Here is a 22614-nt window from a genome sequence, read left to right as displayed (position 1 = left end):
CAGTATGTGACGCTGACCAACGGGGGGTGTTCGTGTATTTTTTCAAGGGGGAGAGTTAGTTTTATGGTTTTAGAGATTTTATCTCCCCTTAGGAGATAGGGGGGAGACCTGGTTAGGAGCCAAGATTCTTGGTAGTAAATGTAGCTTGCTTGCGATTTTAAATGCGATTTTCCTACTTTGATAGATGTGAAAGAGTAATTAGTTACGAATGCTCTGGTGTATAAGCAGTCTTATTTGAACATCAGCACTAATTCACTCGTTCACATCCATCAAGAGTAGAAGTTTTCAAGTGTGAACCGCGTTTAGATAACCTCGACGAACAATAGCAGTTCTTTAATCTTTCAGATTAGGTTTGGAGCTACGATTAGGTCTCAGATAAGGTTAATGGTTAATTAGGGCTAACCCTTAATCTTTAATCCACCTAATCTCAAGGATTTAATTAGTGTAACTGAACATGGAATAATCACCCCCAAGGTAGGCCTAATTTAACGACGACGTAGAGGAGAATTAACCCGCGGAAGCAGACCCACGTGAGAGGAAACCCTAAGGAAGGAGAGGAAGCCCGCACGCTAGGTAATCAGCGGAAAATTTTGCTTGTTCGCGCACCCCACTGGGTTCGAGAATGATTGACTGGGATTATAGACACTGATCTATAGTAGATCAGTGGAGTATAGAGCACGAGTGTTTTCGCCAAACAGGAACTAAAAAAGTTCACTTTAACCGTTCACAATTTATATTAACTTCGATGTCTTTACATATAACATTGATTGAGGAAATACACCGTAATATTTATATATTTATAGATTATCAAACACGATAAAAAAACGCGAGGGACCCGTTTATACAGGAAACGTGTGGCTAACAACTTTTATTGTTAGAAAAAGAAGTTATTAATCAACTTTCGACGAGGCGAAAACGTTGTTTAAAAATTTAATTTGTACTACCTAATTTTACTATATTTCTAAAACCGTTTTGGAATGAAAAGAAATGATGTTCCTTCTAAATACAGACATCGTGATTCGTGAAAATATGTTCAAAAATTCTCCTTTGTAACGATTCATATTGCACAAAAGTTCGTTCGACAATTTGCTGACTTCGTTTCCCAAAAGTGTACATTAAGATATGTCATGTCAATATCCATCGTATATCAGTACCCATCATACCGAATATTCCCGGCTGGAAATGGTTCTCTATTTCCCCCCCATGTAATCGTTGTAGCAAGATCAAAGCAATTCTACGTATGAACCAAACCAAATCTTGCATTTCCTTCGTCCATGTCTGAATCCTACCACCGAAGCTGAACACATGAAAAAACGTCTCTCTCCTGAAGAATCTCTTTCAGTTCAAAGTCACAGTTTCCATGAATGACCCCCCACTCTCTTGCAATTATTTTTCACTCCGTTTCGACCAAAATGGATCCCGAAGTCATTTTTGCAACGTTTTTACAAATTTCAAATACTTTGTTTTGTATTTTTTTTACCAAAACTCTCCCCGCTTGCTATTTCGTTTTCCCCTTGTATTTCAGAACAGTTTTAGTCGGATAAAATATGAATTAAAACTTTCGCATTTTCATCATCATTTAAAGTCGCTAAAAAGTTGGCCTTCAAATTTAAAAATCTATTTCTCGCGGTATTTCAGAAAGATCCTCGCAGAGTGCCCCAAACGTTAATCGATCTTCTTTATTGTCCGCCCAACATTTTTCCATCATCTTATAAATCTTCCCAGGACACCCTTCGGGTTTGGTCAGGCGCAGATCATCGGCCACGGAGTGCAGAACTTCCTCATCGGGTCTTTCCTCGTAGGGTAAAATGCCCTCGGTATAAACCTCCCACATGAGGATACCAAACGACCAGACATCGCTCATATCACTGTAGTCATCTTCCAGGGCTTCCGGGGCCATCCATCGTAGGGGAATAAGTTCCCCCTTGTGATTGTAGTATTCTTTAGGATAGGTACCTTGGTTGAGACTGAGGAACGAGATTTTCGCGGAGAATGATTTGTTCACGAGGCAGTTGCGTGCTGCAAGGTCTTTGTGCACGAACCCATGGCTTGTAAGATAGTTCATACCAGAAGCGACCGCTGCACAAATGTTCACTTTCTGGGTTGGGCTCAGGGGTGTTGAGGAATCGCGCATGACTGTCTTTAGGTCACCCTAGGAGGAGCAGAAATATTGAATTTAGAACTGATAGAGCTATCCAGTATAAATAAAGTTAGTTAAGTTTAGGTTTCCTCCTGTAGTAACACTGGATCAATAAGAGATGATCATTACTGGACCTCTAGGAAGAACAGTTTAGAACTGATAGAGCTATCCAGTATAAATAAAGTTAGTTTAGTTTAGGTTTCCACCTGTAGTAACACTGGATCAATAAGAGATGATCCTTATTGAACCTCTAGAAAGAACAGTTTAGAACTGATAGAGCTATCCAGTATAAATAAAGTTAGTTTAGTTTAGGTTTCCTCCTGTAGTAACACTGGATCAATAAGAGATGATCCTTACTGGACATCTAAGAAGAACAGTTTAGAACTGATAGAGCTATCCAGTGTAAATAAAGTTAGTTTAACATTAATCCACTCACTTGTTCAGGATATTCAGAAATCAAATACATGGGCCCTTCATCTTGACAGACGCCTAATAATTTCGCGATATTTTCATGTTTCAACGACAGCATCTCCATTCTTCTCATGAAGTCTTTCTTCACGACTTCATCGTCGGACGTCAACGACTGCACGACGACAATACTCGAGCCTTCGCCCTCGGAGATTTCCGAAGCCTTTGCAAGGAAAACGAGCCCGTAAGTACCGGTTCCGAGCGTTCGTAACGTCTCCAGGTTCTCTCGTGGGTAGTGTGGTGCGTTCAGCGCTTCAGGCCCTTTCACTACCTCAACATTATCAACATTGTCGTCCGGTTTAAGAGGAATGTCTTCCCCGTTTACAACTAGAAAAAGAGTTAAAGTTAGTTTAGTTTATAATAATTCAATGGACGTACACCTTCGACAGTATACAAAAGCCACCAACGGCAAAGAAGTGTTGTGAACTTACTTAATTTATTTTTCGCCTGTCTTGCTCGCCGGCCTTTGCAGTAGATCATTAAACCAACGACAAGAATGATATATGCCCCTGCACATCCTACGGCGATCCCCACTGTCTTACCCATATCGTCCGACTCGTGTTCATCAGTTTCTCCACCTGTCCCCTCGGACCCTCCAGCTGGCAAAAAATAAAGGCGAAATAAGCAAATTAAATGGGATGTAAGATTTGAAAAATCATGGACAATACGAAACAGTAAAACCTGTACTCGTGAAGGTTAATCTTTGTGTGGTGATTACTTTCATTTATTAAAACCAGAGTAGCGATAATTACGATGGATTATATACCTGGTTGCCCTGAACTATGGTATACCGTGGTGAGCCAAGGTATGGTTGGTTGGTTAGTCATTAACTTCAAACCTGTACTCATTGTTAAATACATACGGGGTGTTGTTTTGTCCTTTGATCTAAAGCTCAAATGCGCAACAGCGTCGTCGATATAACCAGCATTTCCAGCCATACACCTGTATTTTGCTGCATCTTTCTTTTGTACAGAATGCAACAGCAATGACCCGTTGGGAAAGATTTTACTTCCTGGTTTATCTGACAATGGTTTCCAACCATTGTCGCCTTTTGTTTTGCTAATGTACCACAGAATCCTAGGTTTGGGTATTCCCGTTGCCTTGCAATTGAATAATACGGTGTTGTTTATTTTGGCAGTTACATTCTTCGGTTTCAAAACGATTTTTGCGAAATCTACACAAAAATATAAGAAGTACAACTCAGTCTTGTTGTGGTTCGTCAGAATGCAAAACAAAAATCTTGGATGAGGTTTTACAAGTGACCAGAATAGAAAAAAAGTTAGCATATAGCCGTAGACATCTTACAAAACAAATCTTTGCATGTTTGAATCAGCTCATAAGAAAATCCTAATATCACATCAATTTGAAGTGGTCTGGCAACTTTCTAACCAGTTTTCCTTTCTGTATGCTCTCGTATTTTTATTAAAAAAGCCCTGAATGGCGTAGAAATTAGTTTTTTATACAAATCCCTACTTGACTAAAATTTCCAGAAGTTACAACTCACCGTAAATGTGGACGGTAAACGTGAGCGATTCACTGCTGAAGGAGTTATTGACGTAACACGAGTAGTTTCCTGAGTCGCTCATTCGCGCGTTTTCAATTAAAAGAGTGGACTCCCGAACCACTTTCATATGCGGAAGAAGTCCCTCCTTCATGCCTTGTTTAACCCAACGAATATGATATGGTTTGGTGCCAGTGATGATCTTACAAATCAACTTCGCAACTTTGCCTTCATCGAATTTCTCCGAGCTGAATGTCTCCAACCTGATTTTCTCTACGTGTTCGGAAAAAGATCTTGGTTATTTCGGGTGGAATGAAGCGCCTTTTCCTAAGGGGAATAGGTCTTTCTACTGAAGAAATCACAAGGTACAAACAACTTTAGTTACCTTTAACAAACAGCGTGGCTTCCTTAGTTCGCTCAGTGACATGCTTCAGCTTTGCAGAACAACGATATTTTCCAGATTGATCACTTTCAGCATTCTTAATAATCAGGACTGAACTGCTACCAATCGTTTTCTGGTGAATGTTTGTTTCAACGGGCAAACTCTCCCCATTCTTTTCCCACGTGATCACGGGTTTTGGGTCCCCGCTGAATTGACATTCTAATCTCGCCGTCTCATTCTCAATGATGGTTTTGTTCATTGGGTCTCGTGTCACTTCAGGGTAAACTAGAATTGAGTTTTCGAAATTGGATGTTAGTATATGTCATCAGCTAGCAGAAATCGAGCAGGAGGGTCGTCCAACGACACCCATCTCCCTTCTTCATGAATGCGATGAAAATCAATACGGTAGCACCATCAGTTAAAACAATTTACTGCTATCAATAGGGGCCCTGAGATTTAAAAGTATTTACATAATATTATACTGAGCTATATCGCAAGATATCATTCTAAAATTCGTTAAAGATATAATTACGTAGCATTATACTAAGTTTTTTTACAAGAAAACAATCTTAATACGATGGTTAAAAGATTCCCAATGCTGGTCCTAAATTAGGAGAAAACAATCCATTCATTAAAAACAATCCATCCATTGTAGGTGAAAGAATGCTTTGTCTAACTCTTACAACATCAAACAATGGTGTCTTTTCAGCCCGGGAAAACCGGGGCCAAAATATTTTTCAATCACATGGCAAGTTTCAGTCCGGGCTGCATTTATGACACGTCAGAATTATTTTAAAATCAGGCTGAAATTTCAGCCTGGGCTGAGTTTGTAAAGGCTGGTAGTAGACCTTTGTCCGGGTTTAAGTTTATTTACGATTACATGACAACAACACCATGCTTCAGCCCGGGCTGAACTTTCAGCCCGGGTAACTCAAACCGGGCTGAAATTCCAGCCGGGGCTGAGTTTGTAAAGGCTGGTAGTAGACCTTAGTCTGGTTTAAGTTTATCTACGATTACATGACAACAACACCATGCTTCAGCCCGGGCTGAAATTCTTGTCATGTAATCGCGTGCGCGTTTTTGTTAGGATTTTATAACAATCCCGGACTGAAGTTTCTCAGCCCGGGCTGAAAACACTCCATGTAATCAGCCCTTACAACGGGTATCGTACATGGTGCAAACGTCAAGTGAAAAACAGTAGCAAAAGATTTTCATCAACAAAGCTAAAATATCATGGCCACTTACTTGCAACAATGACAGCAACATCAACATGACGTTGACCAGCGGCGTTTTCAGCCACACATCTGTACGTTCCCGAGTCTGACTTTTGGGCCTTTTCAATTCGTAAGGTTCCGTCCACGACTGAAATTCTTGCATCGTTTGGTAAGGAACTGTTTTTACGCACAAGCCAAGTGACGTTCTTGATTCTTGGGTACGAGTTACTGGGGGGAACACACGTTATTGATACCGTACTCCCAACACGATTCAAAACATCTTTCATCGCCTTAAACGATCCAATTTCTGCAAGAACAACATGCACATACCAATGAATACGTCGTACCTTTGGTATTTTCTTTTTTAATTATGAATTTTAGCGCGGGATGTTCGGCTGATGCAAGCAATGTTAGATCGTTTCCCGCCCAAAAAAATTCATTTGCAAAATATTACCAAATTCTCAAGGGCTACCCGCTCCAAAGTTAGTCAGGTTTACCCCATCCTAAGCCTTGGGTTAACTGTTGCAGCTACATACGCGTTTCTTCCCCTGACGTATTGAAGTATTCGGTCATGCAGAAAACGATAAAGGTGGATTGGAAATTAAGCAAAGTTAGGCCGAAAAAAACTCAAGAAACCGGTCGCTTTTTAATGTTTATTTGCTTGGTTGCGTATCCTGAAAGGGCAATTCAATTAAACACTCTAGATATACTTACTCGCTTTCACCAGTTTCGTTGTGTATGTTTTTGATTGGTAGCAAGAATCTTTAGCAACGCATTGGTAATCTCCAGCATCTTCAGCAAACGGCGAGGAAAAATAAAGAGCGCCGTTTGGTAAAATCTTCACAAATGTTGTGTTCCTCATTGGCTTATTGCTACCATGATACCAGTTGACAACAAGTTTGGCGTCCCCCTTCGCATCACATCGAACCGTCAAAGGTTTTGCAACAGCAAAAAGAGTCTCTCGCTCAGGAGGACGGATAACCTTCGGTGGAGAACAGTCTGAAAAGAGAGGGAGGTAAATATTATCACAGTCTAATGAGTCTATCCTAACAAGTTGCACGATTCCGTGTGTAAAATTCTCCGAGGTTGGCTACAGACCTTTCGGAATTCGGATGCAATAGACCTTTCTTATGACGTCAAACGCGAAAAGCCTATTGTTACACGAAGTTTGATTGGCTGTCTAGTTTTGCGGAGCCAATCAAACTTCGTGTTAGATCAAGCTTTCTGCGTTTGACGTCATCATGAGTAACGTCTATTCTAGAGTGCAAACTACGTACCATGAAAGGCGAGATTGTGCGGCAAGCTTGTCGCCGTTTTACCACCGCTTTTTACAACACAAACATAGTTTCCACCATTGCTCTTTTGAACATTCGTTAAGACTAAAACATTTCCCGTGGTTTGTAGCACGTTGTTTTTATGTTGCCAGGTGTAGAGTGGGGTAGGCACCGAGGGGCAATTACATGTCAAGGTGACACTCGCACCACGAAATGCATCACCGGAGCTTTTTATCTGGAAGCCATCTTTGCAAATGTCTGGAAAAAATTTTTAAAAATATGAGATAAATAACTTTACTCCAGTAAATAAAACACTAATCCAGGCATTCGTAGGGAAAAGGGGAATAGAGGGAGGCAAGGGGATAGAGGGAGGCAAGGGGGATAGAGGGGGGCAAGGGGGATAGGGGGGCAAGGGAGATAGGAGGGAGCAAGAAGGATAGGGGGAGCAAGGGGGATAGGGGGGGTTAGCCAGAGTGAATGCTGCAATAGGCATTTAATATTCCTATGGAAGTTCGAATTATTGTTTAAATAAAACAAGTTGTAAAGAATCAACTAGAAACCAAAGCAGTTTTTAGGCCAAATGTAATAGTCCGACAGATGTTCCCCAATTGACTGTTGTAGAGACATTGACCTGCTAAAGCTTTTATCAAATAGAGCAAACCATTAACAAGCATTAAGCTGTCCCCTACTATGCAATAATTAAAATATGTTAATTCATATAGAAAAATATCTAATAAAAAAGGGTTTGTGAATGGAAATATTAAGCAGAAATGTTTGTTATTCATTATAGCCATATATCAAAACAGAGAAGCTGTCCATTATCCCAAGATAATATGGAATTTTCAGCAAAATATTATAATTAGACTGCATTTGAACACTGCATGAAGTAATGAAGTCACTTAGGACATGACTTCATATAAGGTCAATCAATGTAAATGAGTTTTTAATCTCTAGATCAGGTTACAACACAGAAGGATGCCATAAATGGAGATTTATGATTGTATCACTATGTTATAAAACTTAGTTTGAACAGATTTGTCTGAATGAATTGTGCTCTGGCAGTCGTATTTCCTTTGATATTGTTTACATATTGGAAACACTTAATATAATTGTTTGTAATGTAAGGAAATGAGGAAATACTGCAGGTAAAACACTTAAATTTGTCATATTTGTCTGGTCACTTATAATGGCTTACCATAGCAGGATGATTGACATCTCTCAGCAGAAACACAAGGCAATAATAAAAATAAAAGACATTGCCAGATAGTTTTGCTAATTGACAGTACTCTTTCAAATGTCTAGTGATATATGCATGGAGTCAATCCATTTAATGGGTAAACCACTTCATACTAATTTACCTTTGAATCTTATTTCCAAATTTTAATTTGTCTAGCTGGCACAGATAACTGTCATCTGTAGTGGTGTTATTAGTCATTTCAAAGCACATGGAAAACTTCTATTCATGTACTAAGGATTTCTAGAAATCATGATTAATTAAAACAGGAGGATTGATTTGAAGACAAAGTCTGAGGTTAAGGATAACCTGCTTTTCAGTATTACCAGATTCTGACTTGAAAGATTATTGATTTTAATGAAGACACTACCTAAGTTTATATGTAAGAGTGAAATACAAAAACAATATCACTGACCTAATGCTTGTAATTTGAAGAAGTTTTTGAAGCAAACTTATTACTTGCAAGAATTTATTAAAATGGTTTGAAATAACTGTTTGTTAAAACACCTTGCAACAGACACCTTGTCTGTCAACTGTTTTATGACAGGTTGTTCTTAAGCTGTAGATCTGAATTGCAGACACATCTTGCTGCCAAGATGTAAGCAATTTTCCATGCATAGCTACTAATAAGGTGGGTCAATGTTGTCCAACGTTAAATTTGCCTAACAATGCCATCTTAATCTTGAACCATTGTCCATGGATGGCCTTAAATGGCCACCCCACTGGGTCACAATGTTTTCAGGCCAATAAACATAAGAAACTTTCAAGCATTTTGGGAGATGAAATTGACAAGGGGTTCCCCGCTGGCCTGCGGTGAAGAACGCCCAGAAATAAGCTTTTTCAATTGCATATGTAAACATCCTTCCCGCACTGCAACTCATTGCAACCGCGGTCAGACAGGGAGAGCTCTCCACAGGAAATCATCGACGTTTTTTCATAGCTCGTTGCATATATATTCCTTAAAAACATCCGTCAACCCACTCAAAACAAATAAAAGATGAACTAAGTTGGCCGATGCCGACGATTACGATATAACGAGGCATTACAAAGAAATTGCAACACATTTCTCGTAATTGATACTTTTTGCGCGCAGAATATTCGTTTAGAATCCGTGACATATTTACCAAAATATTTACGATTGCGGCTTTAGAATTCTTTCATCTTGATAAAGCCAAAGGAATGCGTTAATCTCGGGAATTGCCTGCCGGATAAATTATCACTTGTCACAGTGGTTTTTAAATCTAAAGCATTTCAGGCGAAGGGGGCAGAGATATTTGCAAAACTATGTCGCCATAAACCACTGCTTTTTTTTTCTCTCATTTTTTTTTCAGATTGCGCGAAGCCGCGGGAGCGAACGATTAAGATACGCTCAATTGTAATCGGCGCTAATTTAGCGCTTCAATGAATAAAAACAATTCGTTTTGAAGATCCCTCATTTCGGACACTTCCGACGCTGAATTAAACCCATTGAAAAACGAGGCCGCACTTTTGTTGCGAATATGAAACCATACAAAAAGTTTATCTGTGAGTGCACTCTTGACGATTATAGCACGTTTCCAAAAGAATTTCCTGAATTTTCAATAGCTTTTAACATTCACGATCTAAATAATGATATCCCGAAGGGTGATGCTAAACAAATATTCAAAGGAACAATGCGGGTCCAATGTATGCTGTGAATACTTGTTGCTCAAGTGAAAACAATTTAGCCTATTATATTCGGAAAGGGAATGTTTAAGGTCATCTGTTTTTCATTTTCTTTCTGTCTGTCTTGAACACAATTCATATGGAAAAGTATTCATCGAAGCTGGCACAACCGATTCTGGCATCAGGACAATTAAACAGTATACTATGCTTTGGCTTTGTTTGGCGGCCATATAGCTATCCCTCTGTGTTAGACAAAGCAATGCGAGCTACAATACGATTTAAAACTTACATTTAACAGTCAAAGTGGCTTCGTTACTCTTTAATCCAGTAGACATACAATAATAAACTCCCGCGTCAGGTTTCACTATATTTTTTATCCGCAGACCATCTCTTGTAAAAGTGTACTTTTTGTAGTCCTCTTTTATTTCGGTGTCGTCTTTGAACCAGCGTATTGTAACTACCGTATCTAGTTTACACTTCAAAACAACGGACTCTGCACCCTCATTTACCGATGTATTGCTTGGCTGCGCTGTGAAAGCCAAAGCCTGGACGATGCCTATAATTATATGTATACAAAGAATTACATTTCCTCGAGCAAAACGTCTGTCACACGCAGTATCACAGTCAAATATCGCTGTTATTATCAATACAATTCCCTTTACGAACTCCTTGTATTCAGAACACTACACTCACACGCCTTGCTTTACTTCGCATCAAACCTCTCTTGTCAATTTGTTAGCATATCAAGTGAAATACACAGAGACAGATGGCATAGTTTGACAAAGGCTGTGTGTATACGGCCGAATTCCTATCGATAAAAAGCTTAACATTCAACGCACTTTTGCGCATAAACAATATTCGTGATTTTCGAACGGAAAGCCGGATACAAATAGTAGAAAAGTGGACGGCTTGTACATAAAATTCACACTATAGAACCCAGAGACGTCCTTGAAATATACCTAATACAATACTGACAATTCTTACCTGCTAAAACCGCTAATATTATCGTTAGCGATAGCCACTGTCGAGAGAGGTGTTCAGCCATAATCAGCGACGATGATCGAACTGTATTAGGACCTTTCGTTCGGTGCAAATTCAAGCATCTAAGGGGAAAACAGACGCAAGTTCTGATCTATTTACCGAGTGTTGGTCCGATTGCTCAGCGTCTGAGGACAATACTGTGATGTCACGTGATCCGATTAAAGCGTCAATCACAGCGCGGTGAAACGGAAGCCGGTCGCGCCCTCGACCAATCAGATGTCGGCGTGATGCTTTTTAATAACTATAAGCGCTTGTCTTTGAGTATATAGGGGCAAATTATTTTGCCGCTGAGAAAATCGCTTGTAAGATTTCAATATATAATTGGATGGTCTCGATGCCAATTCAAGAGGTTATATATACAAAGATTTATGTCTGAACTTCCTGAAATGGTTCAAATTACCGCTTTGATTTCCTTCGGGGTTTTTTAACTAAGTAAGCTCTTGCAATAATATTTTCAAATATTGCCAACACTGGACCTCCTAGGATAGGATTATGCTATATATCTTTGCAGGCAGTCCGGATTTCAGACATAAATGAGAACGTCAACAATTTTCTTGAATAGTGTACTGTCTTCAGTTTATCTATCACCTGGGCAAAAGACATTCATGACCCAGTTCATGTTTTCGTTCTTATCAACAGATTTCTTCCTTCCTGAGGTGTGTTATAATCATCTTGTTGTTTTGAAAGAAAAACATCTTATAATCGTCGGGTAAATCAGATTCAAAGATTTTATGACACAATTGTTGAAATTTTTTCATAAATGATTATCTGACTCTATTCTGACTATATTTGCATGAACATTTTCAAGAGTTTGTGAATTAATGCGTTCCTAGCTCTTAAATTTTTGGAAGGGTGCTCTTATTCATCACAAAACAACCGGTTCCGATATGAATGGAATTGATCATTCAGGTGATATCAACGAAGCCTATTGAATCAAATTCAGGCTATGCTACAGAACAACATTGTTTTGACTTTTGATACTTCTATGAACAACTGTATTTATGTTTCCCGGGATATTTAGTCGCATCAATGCTTAGGATTGCTCAGGTTTCTGCCAAAAGAACACAGAAGGCCATCTTTCTTTAGCGCAAGATTAAATTTTCATTCCTCGAGTGTCGAGTCAACGCGTGTGGAGCTCTTGAACTTGGCTTAAATACACTCAGAGCTTCGGTCTCGATAATTCTTGATAATCTTTTCGACGTTATTCTCTTTTTTTTTAGTCTATAATCTATTCAAATCTAATGTGCGATAAAATTAAGCTCATCGATTTAACAATGCTATTTCGGGGAGGCCCGACTGGCAATAAAAACCGTGCGCCAGCGAATGAATAAATGCCAAAGTCGTTAAAAAAAACTATTAGAAAATAAATGACCTCATTAGCACATACAAATTATCCGAATATCAAAGTTTCTTTTCGAAATTACGGAATCACAACTTCATAAAGTCTCCTACAGAGACTTTGACTTTGTAAAATACTTTTCTTAGCCGTAAAAAAGCCGCACAAAGGTAACATTGCACTTTAGTAATCTAAGATGTTTAGGCTATGAAGGCTATTTCTACTGGCTAGATTTCCCATGCCATGGAATAAGGTTCAAGGTGAATCGGGAGACGAAACGATGTTTACAAGACAATTGCTCGATAAGTGTGTCATCCATCCCGGATTTAGGACGTGAAGAAACTGAGAATGTCTCACGAAGAACTCATGAAGTCAGTTTGCTTGCCTTATGACGATAGAAACAAATATCGATCATCTTATATCGGAAACGACGAGTCTAATCGCGTTGCCTTTCACCGAATTGTGGTGAAAAACGGCTCGTTTATATCGGCCCAATTTTAATAAACGTCGATCAAATTTGATCCAACATCATTTTAGATTACCAAAAAAGTCTTCAACCGGTGGCCCTAACATAGTTAACACAGTCTTTAGTGTCGATTTTTAGACGCCATCTCTATCATCACGACCAGGCCTAATCTGAAATGAGCTCCAATTGTCATGAAGACTTAGATGTGTTTCCAAACTCTTCCTTCTCATGTGCCGCAAATGCATCCACAACAATAGATAATGAGGCATCTCAAATGATTATATATTGTTCTTAATGTCTTCGGCTCATGTGAAACACAGCATTTGAAACAGACCTAAACTAATTAAGTAAACATTAATCATGTCTCAATGAGAACCGCGTCGGAATCAGAGCTTACAGACGACTTGACCGCTCATAAAAGCAGTTACGAGTACAGATTAATTGAAAAATTCTTATTGAAACTAGATTCTGCATATCTGGCATTCATATTACCTGATATTACCAAGTGCTCACGAAGTATTTCCACCTTTTTCTCATTAATTTTCGTGTTATAAAAATAACTTGCTTTCGTTGCTTATTATCTTTTTCGAGATTTCCGGGGCAAGTTATATAGAAACTGCTCATATTGAATGCTAAATGGCAGGGAGCAATTTTTCTGTGGGTTGATATCCAATCAACGGGCAGATCACGTAGCACCCGGCAGATCAATAAACCAAACGTTTTTGTTGAAAACATTACCCACTCGTTGTTTGAGAACTCTCGAAAATCTCGGCATGCTATAGTGGACAGCAAGGCCATCCAACGGTGAACATCACATCACAATGCATTTATTTTCACTCATCGCTTCACAGCCATTTAACGTCTTTTTATTTTTAATAACTCCTAATTTCTACATGCGTGAAAGTCCTCTCACATTTCGTTTAGTCTTCGCTTAATTCTAAAAAGAAAGAAAATACATTCTCAGTTTAAATTAAAAAGGATTCTCTACTCATGCAGTCGTGAAAATATTTCAATTGTATGGTAGTGACAGACATCTAGCTTCTTGGCTTGTTTGATCAAATCAATCTTCCTTAAAAAAGTCTTATTTAAGTTTGTTTTGATAAAGACGTTGATTGCTTTAAATGGTTTCACACCTGACCAACAATCTTTATTCTTCCTTCGACCTGAAAAAGATTGACAAGAATATGACAAAAGAAGGAAATCGATATACAAATAGTTTCATAATTCATATATCTTTTTCAACATGACATTTTAATTAACGAGGCTACCGGAACAGAAGCACAAAGCGATCAATATATGTATTGCATTGAGCATATTAGGAACAAATGTAGATTCAGGTTATCGGCTCGGATCTAGAATTCTCGGAACGCGGTTAGGATTTGATACAGTGAACAAAGATTCCATGAAATTTAGGTATTCTTCTCAGATATTAAAAGATAAAAAGGAATTGGAAAATATTCACTTCAATGTTAAGTGAACTGAGTTGAGACATATTTTTACATACATAACCAGAATTTTCCTGACAACAATCAAAATTTCAGAAATTTTAGTATACGGTAACCTATAACTGGTGACAGACTTACCTGAGGAGCTATTGTTCCGATGGGGTAATCGCCACTAGCCTTCTCTTTATCCGCGCGCTTCTCTCCCCGACGAACACTGCATGTATATTCAAGGAGAATGAGTGGTAATGAGAGGTAATGAGAGGTAATGAGTGGTAATGAGAGGTAACGAGTGGTAATGAGTGGTAATGAGTGGAGTGAGTCACTTGAACCCAGAGAGTAGAGACAATCATCTCTTGTCAACAATATCCACTTACACAGCGATATTTTGTCTGTGTCCAGTTATCACTTTCCTTATGCCACTTATGATGCTGCAAGCTATAAAATGGTTCCGGACAATTGTTCGTTCCTCCGGGCCACATTCTTCGTCGACCTAATGGTAGAAAAATCATTTTAGTGATAGCATGGATAATAAAATCACGTCTTTTAACTATCTTTAAAATCGTCTTTTAACTATCCATGGTGATAGCTCGTGAAAATTAGGAGAATGGTCACATAAAGCGAATGCACTTAAATATTCTTAGTCACTTTTATTCCGTTGTCAGTCAAAGCTTTTAATGCAGGAAATCAGTGGCGGTAAACTACTAAATAGCCTTGACTGTTTATATTAATCATGTTTTGTAAATATCTTGTATTTATACACTTTCTTTTATACCTTTTAGTCTAAATATTCTTATGTAATTTTAGATGCAAGTCAACAGTACAGCTGCAATTTGTAAACTAAACTAAAACCTGAAGCCTAAAACAGTTGAGTGTTTTTGAAGAACGATTTTAACCAGCATGTTAGCGCGATAAACGATCGCGTCTTAATCTTTTATCAATGGTTAATCTTTTTACTTTTATATCTATTTTTATCGTCCTGTCAGAAATATATGCTTTTACACATCTTGAATACAAAACACAGTAACCATAAATGCACGTTTCCTGTCAAAAACTAACCTCGTCTTTAGCCTGTCTTTCTATAACCAGGAAGACAACAACTTACCAATATTTCGCACTGTGTTAAAACGTCATAACCATCGCCCCCTCCGGCAATATAAGCTCCGACAGCAAGGGTATATTTCTGAAAATCAAAAAGATCAATCCATCAACAGCATTGTCATTTATTTTCAAAGAAACAAATCCGTTATGTCAGGTATGCGACTTTTCATTTTCAATTTCATTATGTTGACTGTTGACTGTTTCTTTCATGAGTGTCATTTACGTCTTTCCTTTTGTTGTTGTTCTCATGAAATAATGTGATCTACATTCATCATTCACCTTTTCCAAGTTGACATCTTCTCCCTCAACTTTCAAGGTTCCTGCAATGACTCGCTGTCCGGCGTTCTTGCTGGGATCAAAAGTAAATTCGATACCCGAGACCTACCAAACAATCAAGCCAGATATTACTCATTTTACGTGCAAAGATACAGCAACTGAATCTTCAATCGATTTTAGTCGAAGTCTGGTATGAAATTTGGTTGAGGGTGCGAACACAGACTATTTAACGCCTTTAAGATATTTGGATAGTACCTAGGATAATACCTCAGGAGGTAGGTAGACGTATAGCTTTGGATATACCCCTCTAGCTTCTCCCCCACTCCCCAAAGTAATATTTTACCTGCGGAAACCTCCCTTCCTGCTGTGGCCATTTACTGACCCCATTTTCAAGAGCTTCCAGCAACTGCGCTCCTAACCAAAAATATAGCCAAGACTTAATGTATCTCAGACTTTGAGATAGAACCCCCTTACCTCTCAAAAAATCCCCCCTGGGCAAGTCAGGATCGTGTTTTTTAACCGTTTGGGGTGACCTGACCCAGGTTTTAATGATGAACGCGTGGCCCTTGAAGCGCATCCAGAGAAAGCTATTCATTATTCAAATTGCTGTTGGGTCAGTTTTGGAAGTTTACATATAAACCATAAATTAACCGTGAACGCTATTATTCACTGCATCAAACTAGTGTATACCACTGACCTGTAATTGCAAGAGTGACAACTGGAGCAGGAGTAAACGGAAGCAGGCTCACCAAATCCTTGAAACAAGAAAAACGCACAAAAATTTAACCGTCCATTTTTCTTGATTTTATCCCAAATATAGATACGTACTCCTAAACGGCGGTCTTGGGTTTTAGTTTAAGCAAAGATGAGCCCTGAACACTTCTGTTGGTCAAAATTGGTACGGGGTATCGAAATTATCCTGTCTGTGAAACGACGAGATTTACAAACAATACTTACTTCAACCCTGAACACTCCTGCAGGTTTAATTGCATCCCATCTCAAGTCACCAGCGTTGACAATAGAGATGTCTGATCTAGTGGCATTACGCATGATGTCAGCATGCAGGTTTCCTAGAATTTTGTCAAACGCTTGGCTCGTTATGAAATTCTCTGAACATTCCTCATAACATAAAAATTACCAATACCATCATTCATACCGACCTAAATTTGTTTCCTTGGTTCGTATGTTGGCGAAAAGTCCATCCAGATCAACAGCCACTTTCCCCAATGGAATTTGCATCCGAGCCTCAATTTTATCTGTTGAAGTTTTCAATAGAGTTTAATCCACTATCAAAACGTACAGGAAAAGTGCATGATCAGGGGGGCGTAAATTGACCTTGGGGCGTGCATGATCCCCTGTGCCTACCATTGACCTTGAAGCGTGCATGATCAGGGGGTGCGTACCATTAACCTTCGGGTATAGGAAATCCCGGTCGGAAACGCAGCAAATGATACAAAAACCTTCATCGGAATGTTCGAAAAGTTGGATGTTAATGTATTGTACCATTCAATGCTTTTCTAACCGGAATCTCCCATTCTCCCAAGGTGAATGGTTAGCACTCCGGATCATTTTTCAGTTTGAATTGCATAGTATGGATGTAGTTCATAGCGTACTCTATTGAAATCTAAGTCACAGCAAAATAAAGATGACCCATATCTCTATTGATAATCGATTAAGAAAGATGAAGAATCGACCTTAAGGCGATTCTCCATTACGTTCGCTCCGCCCGCGCGGGCGAAGCGCGCTTTGTTTTCCAGGCCCGTCATGGTCCCATGGGCAGATTTTCAAAGGCCGCTTCGCCCGCGGAGAATCGCCTTTACAAAAGCATGGTTTATGGCTGACCTTGATACTTGTCCACGATTGCTTTCACTTCTGGATCTTCAGGAATATCGCTAGTGATGTCATGCCTGGTCGTCTTCACCGAAAATGATCCATCAGAGAATGTGATTTCAACCTCAGACAAGTTTCTGAAATCAGTGCCACTTTTGATCACCTGCTTACCATTAACCTAATGACAAGTGACAGAAGCAATTACTTCCTCGAAGTTTTAAATTCTTCTTCAACAATTACTTGCAACTCAGTAACTCAAACAAATCTCTAAGTTCTGTTCCATTCATACGTACGTCATAGATTCCATAATCGTGATCATGACCGCCGAGAACAATATCAACCCCAGGAACACTCGCCGCAAGTTTTTGATCGTTTTCCAGTCTCATGTGTGTCAGAGCAATGATGAAGTCACAGCCCTGAAATAGAGATATGACAAGAATCATGATTTATCAACGGAGTTCCAGCTTAGACTCCCAGCACCACCACCGCTAACTTTGAGGAACCATGAGCCAATCAAATGCGATAACTCCATCAGATCGGCCAATCACAAGGGCAGAAGGTAAACGTAAGGTAGTCGGGTCTGTTGAAATCAAATTTGAAGCTCGGATCTTCACGACTTCTGAGCTCGACGGCCACGTAATAGTACTCAGCCTTGAAATATCTGTGGAAGACCTAATCGTCCGGGTTAGTTTTGTCTTGAAAAAGACTGAAGTTTGTTGTTTTTTGTTGTGAGTAACGTTTCGAAGAAAGCCTGAGCGAAACCAAATTTACAACACCATGCACTTCACGGAATTCACTGACCAGGGCGATCAACTCCAGATACTTGAAAGTTTAAGCAATTTTGCTTCTTGGAATTGGTCGATCGAGGATCGCGATGGTGGACCCTCAGGGGAGGGGGGGAGTAGTAAAATGATATTGCAATCTCAAGCTTGTCATACCCCCAGTCTGCGGTTAAACATTTGCGCCCTGCCCCCCCCTGCCGGGGTAGTCGCTGATCCAGGACGTCCTACTATGAGTTCATAAATTACCTCATCTCTTAGTTTTTTGCTCAGTTCTTTCCCGACGGTAACAAAATCTTTGTAGTTCACTTCATCAACATCCACTGCGCCGAGAGTATCAAGCCAGTCTTTCTCAACCAGACCGATTAAACCAATCTATTCAATAAAACGAGTGCACTTAAAAGACGAGGTTTACAGATGGGCATCAGTTCAAGATAGAACAAACTCAATCCCAGTTCATACGCACGAAATATACGCAATAATCCGGGGCGAATTACCTTGTGACCATCCCAGTCAATCTTTAGCGTTATTTCACCATCGCCCAGTGGGTTGTTAGTCACGTTATCAAACACATTACTCATCAGCCAAGGATAATTGCTGTTCTTCTTGAAGTCAAGCAGGTCGTCGACACCAAAATCTAAATAAAAATTTTTTGTTCTCAAGCATGTCATATATATTTCTGCACGCAATCTTATGTATGTTGTGACGTCCGCCATTGTGGTCATACAAGTGCCCTGGGGGCCGGTTGTATCAAGCCCGTTTAGTTTAAACGGTGGATAAGTTCAAAATTGAAAGTATGTCTATCGTTTTATTCAACAAGTAAACAAAATGTCTTCAACCTTATTACAAAGATACTGTTTACAACTACATATTCAGTGCATAATATTCAAGTTGACTCATTCAAGAGAGGCGTATATAAGAGTGTTATTTAATTTTGACTTATCCGCCGTTTAAGCTAAACGGGCTTGATACAATCGGACTTGGTCTCAAAGTATAATAATAGATATCTGTTGCAAAAAAGCTGCGGATACGTGGGTACCACCCGGAGGAAGGTTTGCTTTGAATGAGGTTTGTGATGAAGGTTCAAAGTTGAGCACTTTAATTGATCACATGCATGTACCAAAAGCCAAATATTTCTTTATGCTGGTTGCCACTTGACTGAGTGACGTGACGTCATTTTGAGGAAGGTTTTCAAAATTTGAAATCCTATCGTAGGAAGGTTAAACTCTTTTTGCAACTCTGATTAGTCTGATTCTATTGTTTACTGTGCGCTGGTGGTTATCAATTCATGCGTGACCTTGCGTGCGGTGGTGACGCGAGATTTTTTGATCATGGATGCCAACAACACGTAGCCCAGCTCCAGATCCTGTTGCGCGCGCAGCTGGAGCGGTATAATTCAACACGATATGATGTCGACGCAGTCTTGCGTACAGCGCACTGCTGAGGCATTGAACTCATATCAAGAATATGGCTCATTTCGGAAGGAAAACTTTTCTTTGTTCGGCCCGCTGAAAGAGGCGGTCATTTTCAAGATGACACATACAACATGATTAATGAAACGTTGAAATGTAATTTGAAATGTAAAAATGTAAAAACAACGAGTCATCTCAAAGTATTCGGTCTTTTTTTTAATCGTTTTGTTGTCACGGTCATTCATTTCTAAATGGTCAGAAACCTCGTACCGAAGGTCTTCAATCATTACCAACGGCAAGGGTCCTCTTGATGACCCTGGGTACAAGGTTGAATCGTCAGATTCGTTCTATTGTTTCTTGTGTACATAAGGCTTAACGTCTCAACAAAAAATATACGAAGCATACGTTTACACTGGAATAGCTGGCAAACACGTTCGCATTAAAGCCGTGGCTACACGCCACACGGGCCATTTTCATCCGCAATTTTGTCCTTCTAGCGTATGTTATTGTGTGAATTATATATGCAGTTGTATAAGCTGGGCGAAGTAAAGTGACCTACTCTGTTAAATTTACTTAATAGCATACACCAAGAGAAGATAATCGATGTCAAAAATCGCCCGTGAAACCGGGGCTTAAAACGCATTACAATCTCGTTCTCATCAGCATAAATATCTATTCGAGGTAAAATTTATCTGGCGCGGTTTAAACAACGGTAAACACGCCAGGCGGTTGCAATATATAGGAACAACATACTGTTCAGTGCGACCACACTCTGCCATGAAGTTATGAAGGCACCCAGTTATATAATACTGACGTACGTTACACTACCCTTGAAATAAACTAGAAGTGCATGAGCAGTCTCACCAAAATCGTGATTTCCGTAAACTGCTCCATTTATCTTAAAGGCATTGAGAACAGGGACCATTTGTTGACCCTCGTAGATTGTGCTCACTAGAAACAAAGAATGGGAACATGAATATTGTGTACGCATATTATATATTTTAATTTATCATGCTGGGCTGTGTTGACATGCTGATTTTGTAAGCGAACCAGAATGTTTACATTTCGCCAGCTTAGAGCTCCAACTTCAAGCCTTCAACTGCGCCTTTCACCCAAAGCCAGGACATTAAAATAACTTCGCTGAGTTACAAAACAGAAACGAGAATACATGCTGTAATCGATGCTGTGATAAGATCATTGATGTACTGACTACAGTACTTAGGAAGCGAAGATCTAGAACGCTCGCAGAGATATGAAAACTCTGCGCAGATAGTGTCCACCTTCAGCCAGTACAGCCAATAATACCTTGGCGTAACAATTTACAACGATCATGCAACTCATGTTAGTAAATCTGCATGCAACTTGAGTATATTTCATTGTCAGTTGTGGAAAGAATGAAGGTCATGAAGCCATCCATCCATGTACTGGGCACTTCAGGGGTCAGTTCCGTTTGCGACAGATGAATATAATAATTATGGCAGAAAATTTCACGCCAAAATCTCGCACGCCATACAACGTAAATAATACTAGATACACTTACTAACAGAAGGGTTGAATGCATCACCGCAGAAGAATTTCAGCGGATTTCTGTCTTGGAAGCTTTTGAGCTTCGTCTGAAATCTCGCTGCACCGCCAACCGGCTCGCTATCTCTTGCATCGATGTTGTAGACATCGTTGAAGTGTAGAATGAGCAGGCTGTTCTTGGCGGCAGACGCCATCTTTGGTTTCTTCGCCGCGGCCGCAATCTTGTCGCTCGGTTCTGTTCAATCCAGGGAAGATAAATCACACACACGCCACTTCTTGCCCCGAACAGCAAGTGAATGATGCTTTTAGATCAAGTGACAGCTTATTTCATCCCAATCACAATAGGCGCAATGAAGCACTTAATATATTCCCGACCCTGGAGGGTTCATTGCGCAGTCAGGTAAGCCTGTTGTGACGGCTTTGTTTGCAATCATAATGCTCTAATTGCGTATATGACGTATCTTTGTTGGATCCAATTCACGTCTGATGGATGTTTTTTAGTCTGTTGTCTTGTGTTTATGGGCAGCAAATGCACTGAAGCCAATGCAGTACTGCCTTATCAATAACAGACTATATTCCATACGTCAGAAGTGAATTGGATCCAACAAAATAGGATAGTGTGAACGAACAGAGCTTAACTCCAGATAACTGCTTGCTGACGTTTCGTGTTTCCATCTTCCAAGATACCTCAAACTCGTATCCAGGGTATTTCCTCTACCTTTGCGTTTTCATTCGAAATTTTTGAAGCCTTACATGAAATGGGGGTTCCTGCTGGTTTTGTTCTTCCATGAATTAAATCAATTAACATATTTATTTACTAACGAGTTTCAGTGACAACCTACTTTGCATCTTCAACGGTTGTCGTGGGGACCATGCATGAACTGTAATCTTTAGTCTTTACAGTGTGAAGCAGTTTCGGAAAACACTGAGATCCTCACAAGGTTAACGACCCTGTCTTCTGGTGGAAGGAAAAATGTCAGGACTCCGGTTGACAAGAATGCATGACGACGAATCGACGATCCCCTTAGCGTAACCCCATTAATACCCTTCATCTTGCCAGGACCGAGTGTCGATTTCTTTGCAAGATGACGTCGAATATGGGTACAAATTCAGAGCTTGCGTTCCAGCATACGATGTACGTGAAAATCTTGAATGAATGATTTCAGTATTAACTTGCGACTTACCACGAATTCAGCGTAATCTGAAGGCCACCTTACCATCACCCTCTCACAACCCCCCCCCTCCCCGCATGTTCATGCATCTACCAGCTTATAACTGAAACATTTTAACGAATTTGAAGCTTTCGCGTAACGGTTTTCTCGATCGTTTGGTGGTTAAACCATTAGCTGCATGAGTTATATAAACGGCCACTTGGCTTCAGCTTATATCGGACAGTCTGTCTCCACTTTGAGAGCTTTTTTTGTCAAGTATTGTCATATTTTTTATACATACTCACTGGCGTAAGTAAACTGTGCGTAAACTCAAGTATATAAAAGTTTAATGGATATCTTGTTTAATGAAACATGCATCGGGTAATATGGCAACTGGTT

At 39.6% G+C, this 22614-nt stretch overlaps 2 protein-coding genes across 3 annotated transcripts; both read right to left on the bottom strand.

Annotated features, from left to right (window-relative positions):
- Positions 1-914: 914 nt before the first annotated feature.
- Positions 915-11099, bottom strand: LOC114519940 (inactive tyrosine-protein kinase 7-like). Of its 2 annotated transcripts, none has more exons than XM_028540123.1 (11): positions 10842-11099; positions 10147-10413; positions 6983-7237; positions 6420-6704; positions 5737-6012; positions 4495-4776; positions 4113-4382; positions 3375-3782; positions 3040-3207; positions 2577-2935; positions 915-2152 (listed from the first exon to the last, which is right to left on the bottom strand). In XM_028540123.1, the coding sequence occupies exons 1-11, from the start codon at positions 10900-10902 to the stop codon at positions 1610-1612; spliced, it is 3174 nt and encodes a 1057-aa protein (XP_028395924.1). In that variant the 5' UTR covers positions 10903-11099; the 3' UTR covers positions 915-1609. The 2 variants fall into 2 exon arrangements, with proteins under 2 accessions (XP_028395924.1, XP_028395925.1); XM_028540124.1 differs by having other exon boundaries at positions 3471-3782; positions 10842-11095.
- Positions 11100-13506: 2407 nt separating this feature from the next.
- Positions 13507-21543, bottom strand: LOC114520250 (snake venom 5'-nucleotidase-like). Its single transcript, XM_028540482.1, has 16 exons — positions 21081-21543; positions 20405-20491; positions 18626-18765; positions 18378-18503; positions 17643-17765; positions 17362-17527; positions 16680-16775; positions 16477-16589; positions 16217-16274; positions 15863-15933; positions 15523-15624; positions 15248-15325; positions 14520-14635; positions 14284-14359; positions 13834-13863; positions 13507-13637 (listed from the first exon to the last, which is right to left on the bottom strand). The coding sequence occupies exons 1-16, from the start codon at positions 21256-21258 to the stop codon at positions 13632-13634; spliced, it is 1566 nt and encodes a 521-aa protein (XP_028396283.1). The 5' UTR covers positions 21259-21543; the 3' UTR covers positions 13507-13631.
- Positions 21544-22614: the final 1071 nt, after the last annotated feature.

This window comes from Dendronephthya gigantea, unplaced genomic scaffold (assembly GCF_004324835.1).
Source record: "Dendronephthya gigantea isolate DGI-Jeju-01 unplaced genomic scaffold, DenGig_1.0 000015F, whole genome shotgun sequence".
NCBI lineage: Eukaryota > Metazoa > Cnidaria > Anthozoa > Malacalcyonacea > Nephtheidae > Dendronephthya > Dendronephthya gigantea.
This window is presented reverse-complemented; position numbering and strand designations above follow the sequence as displayed.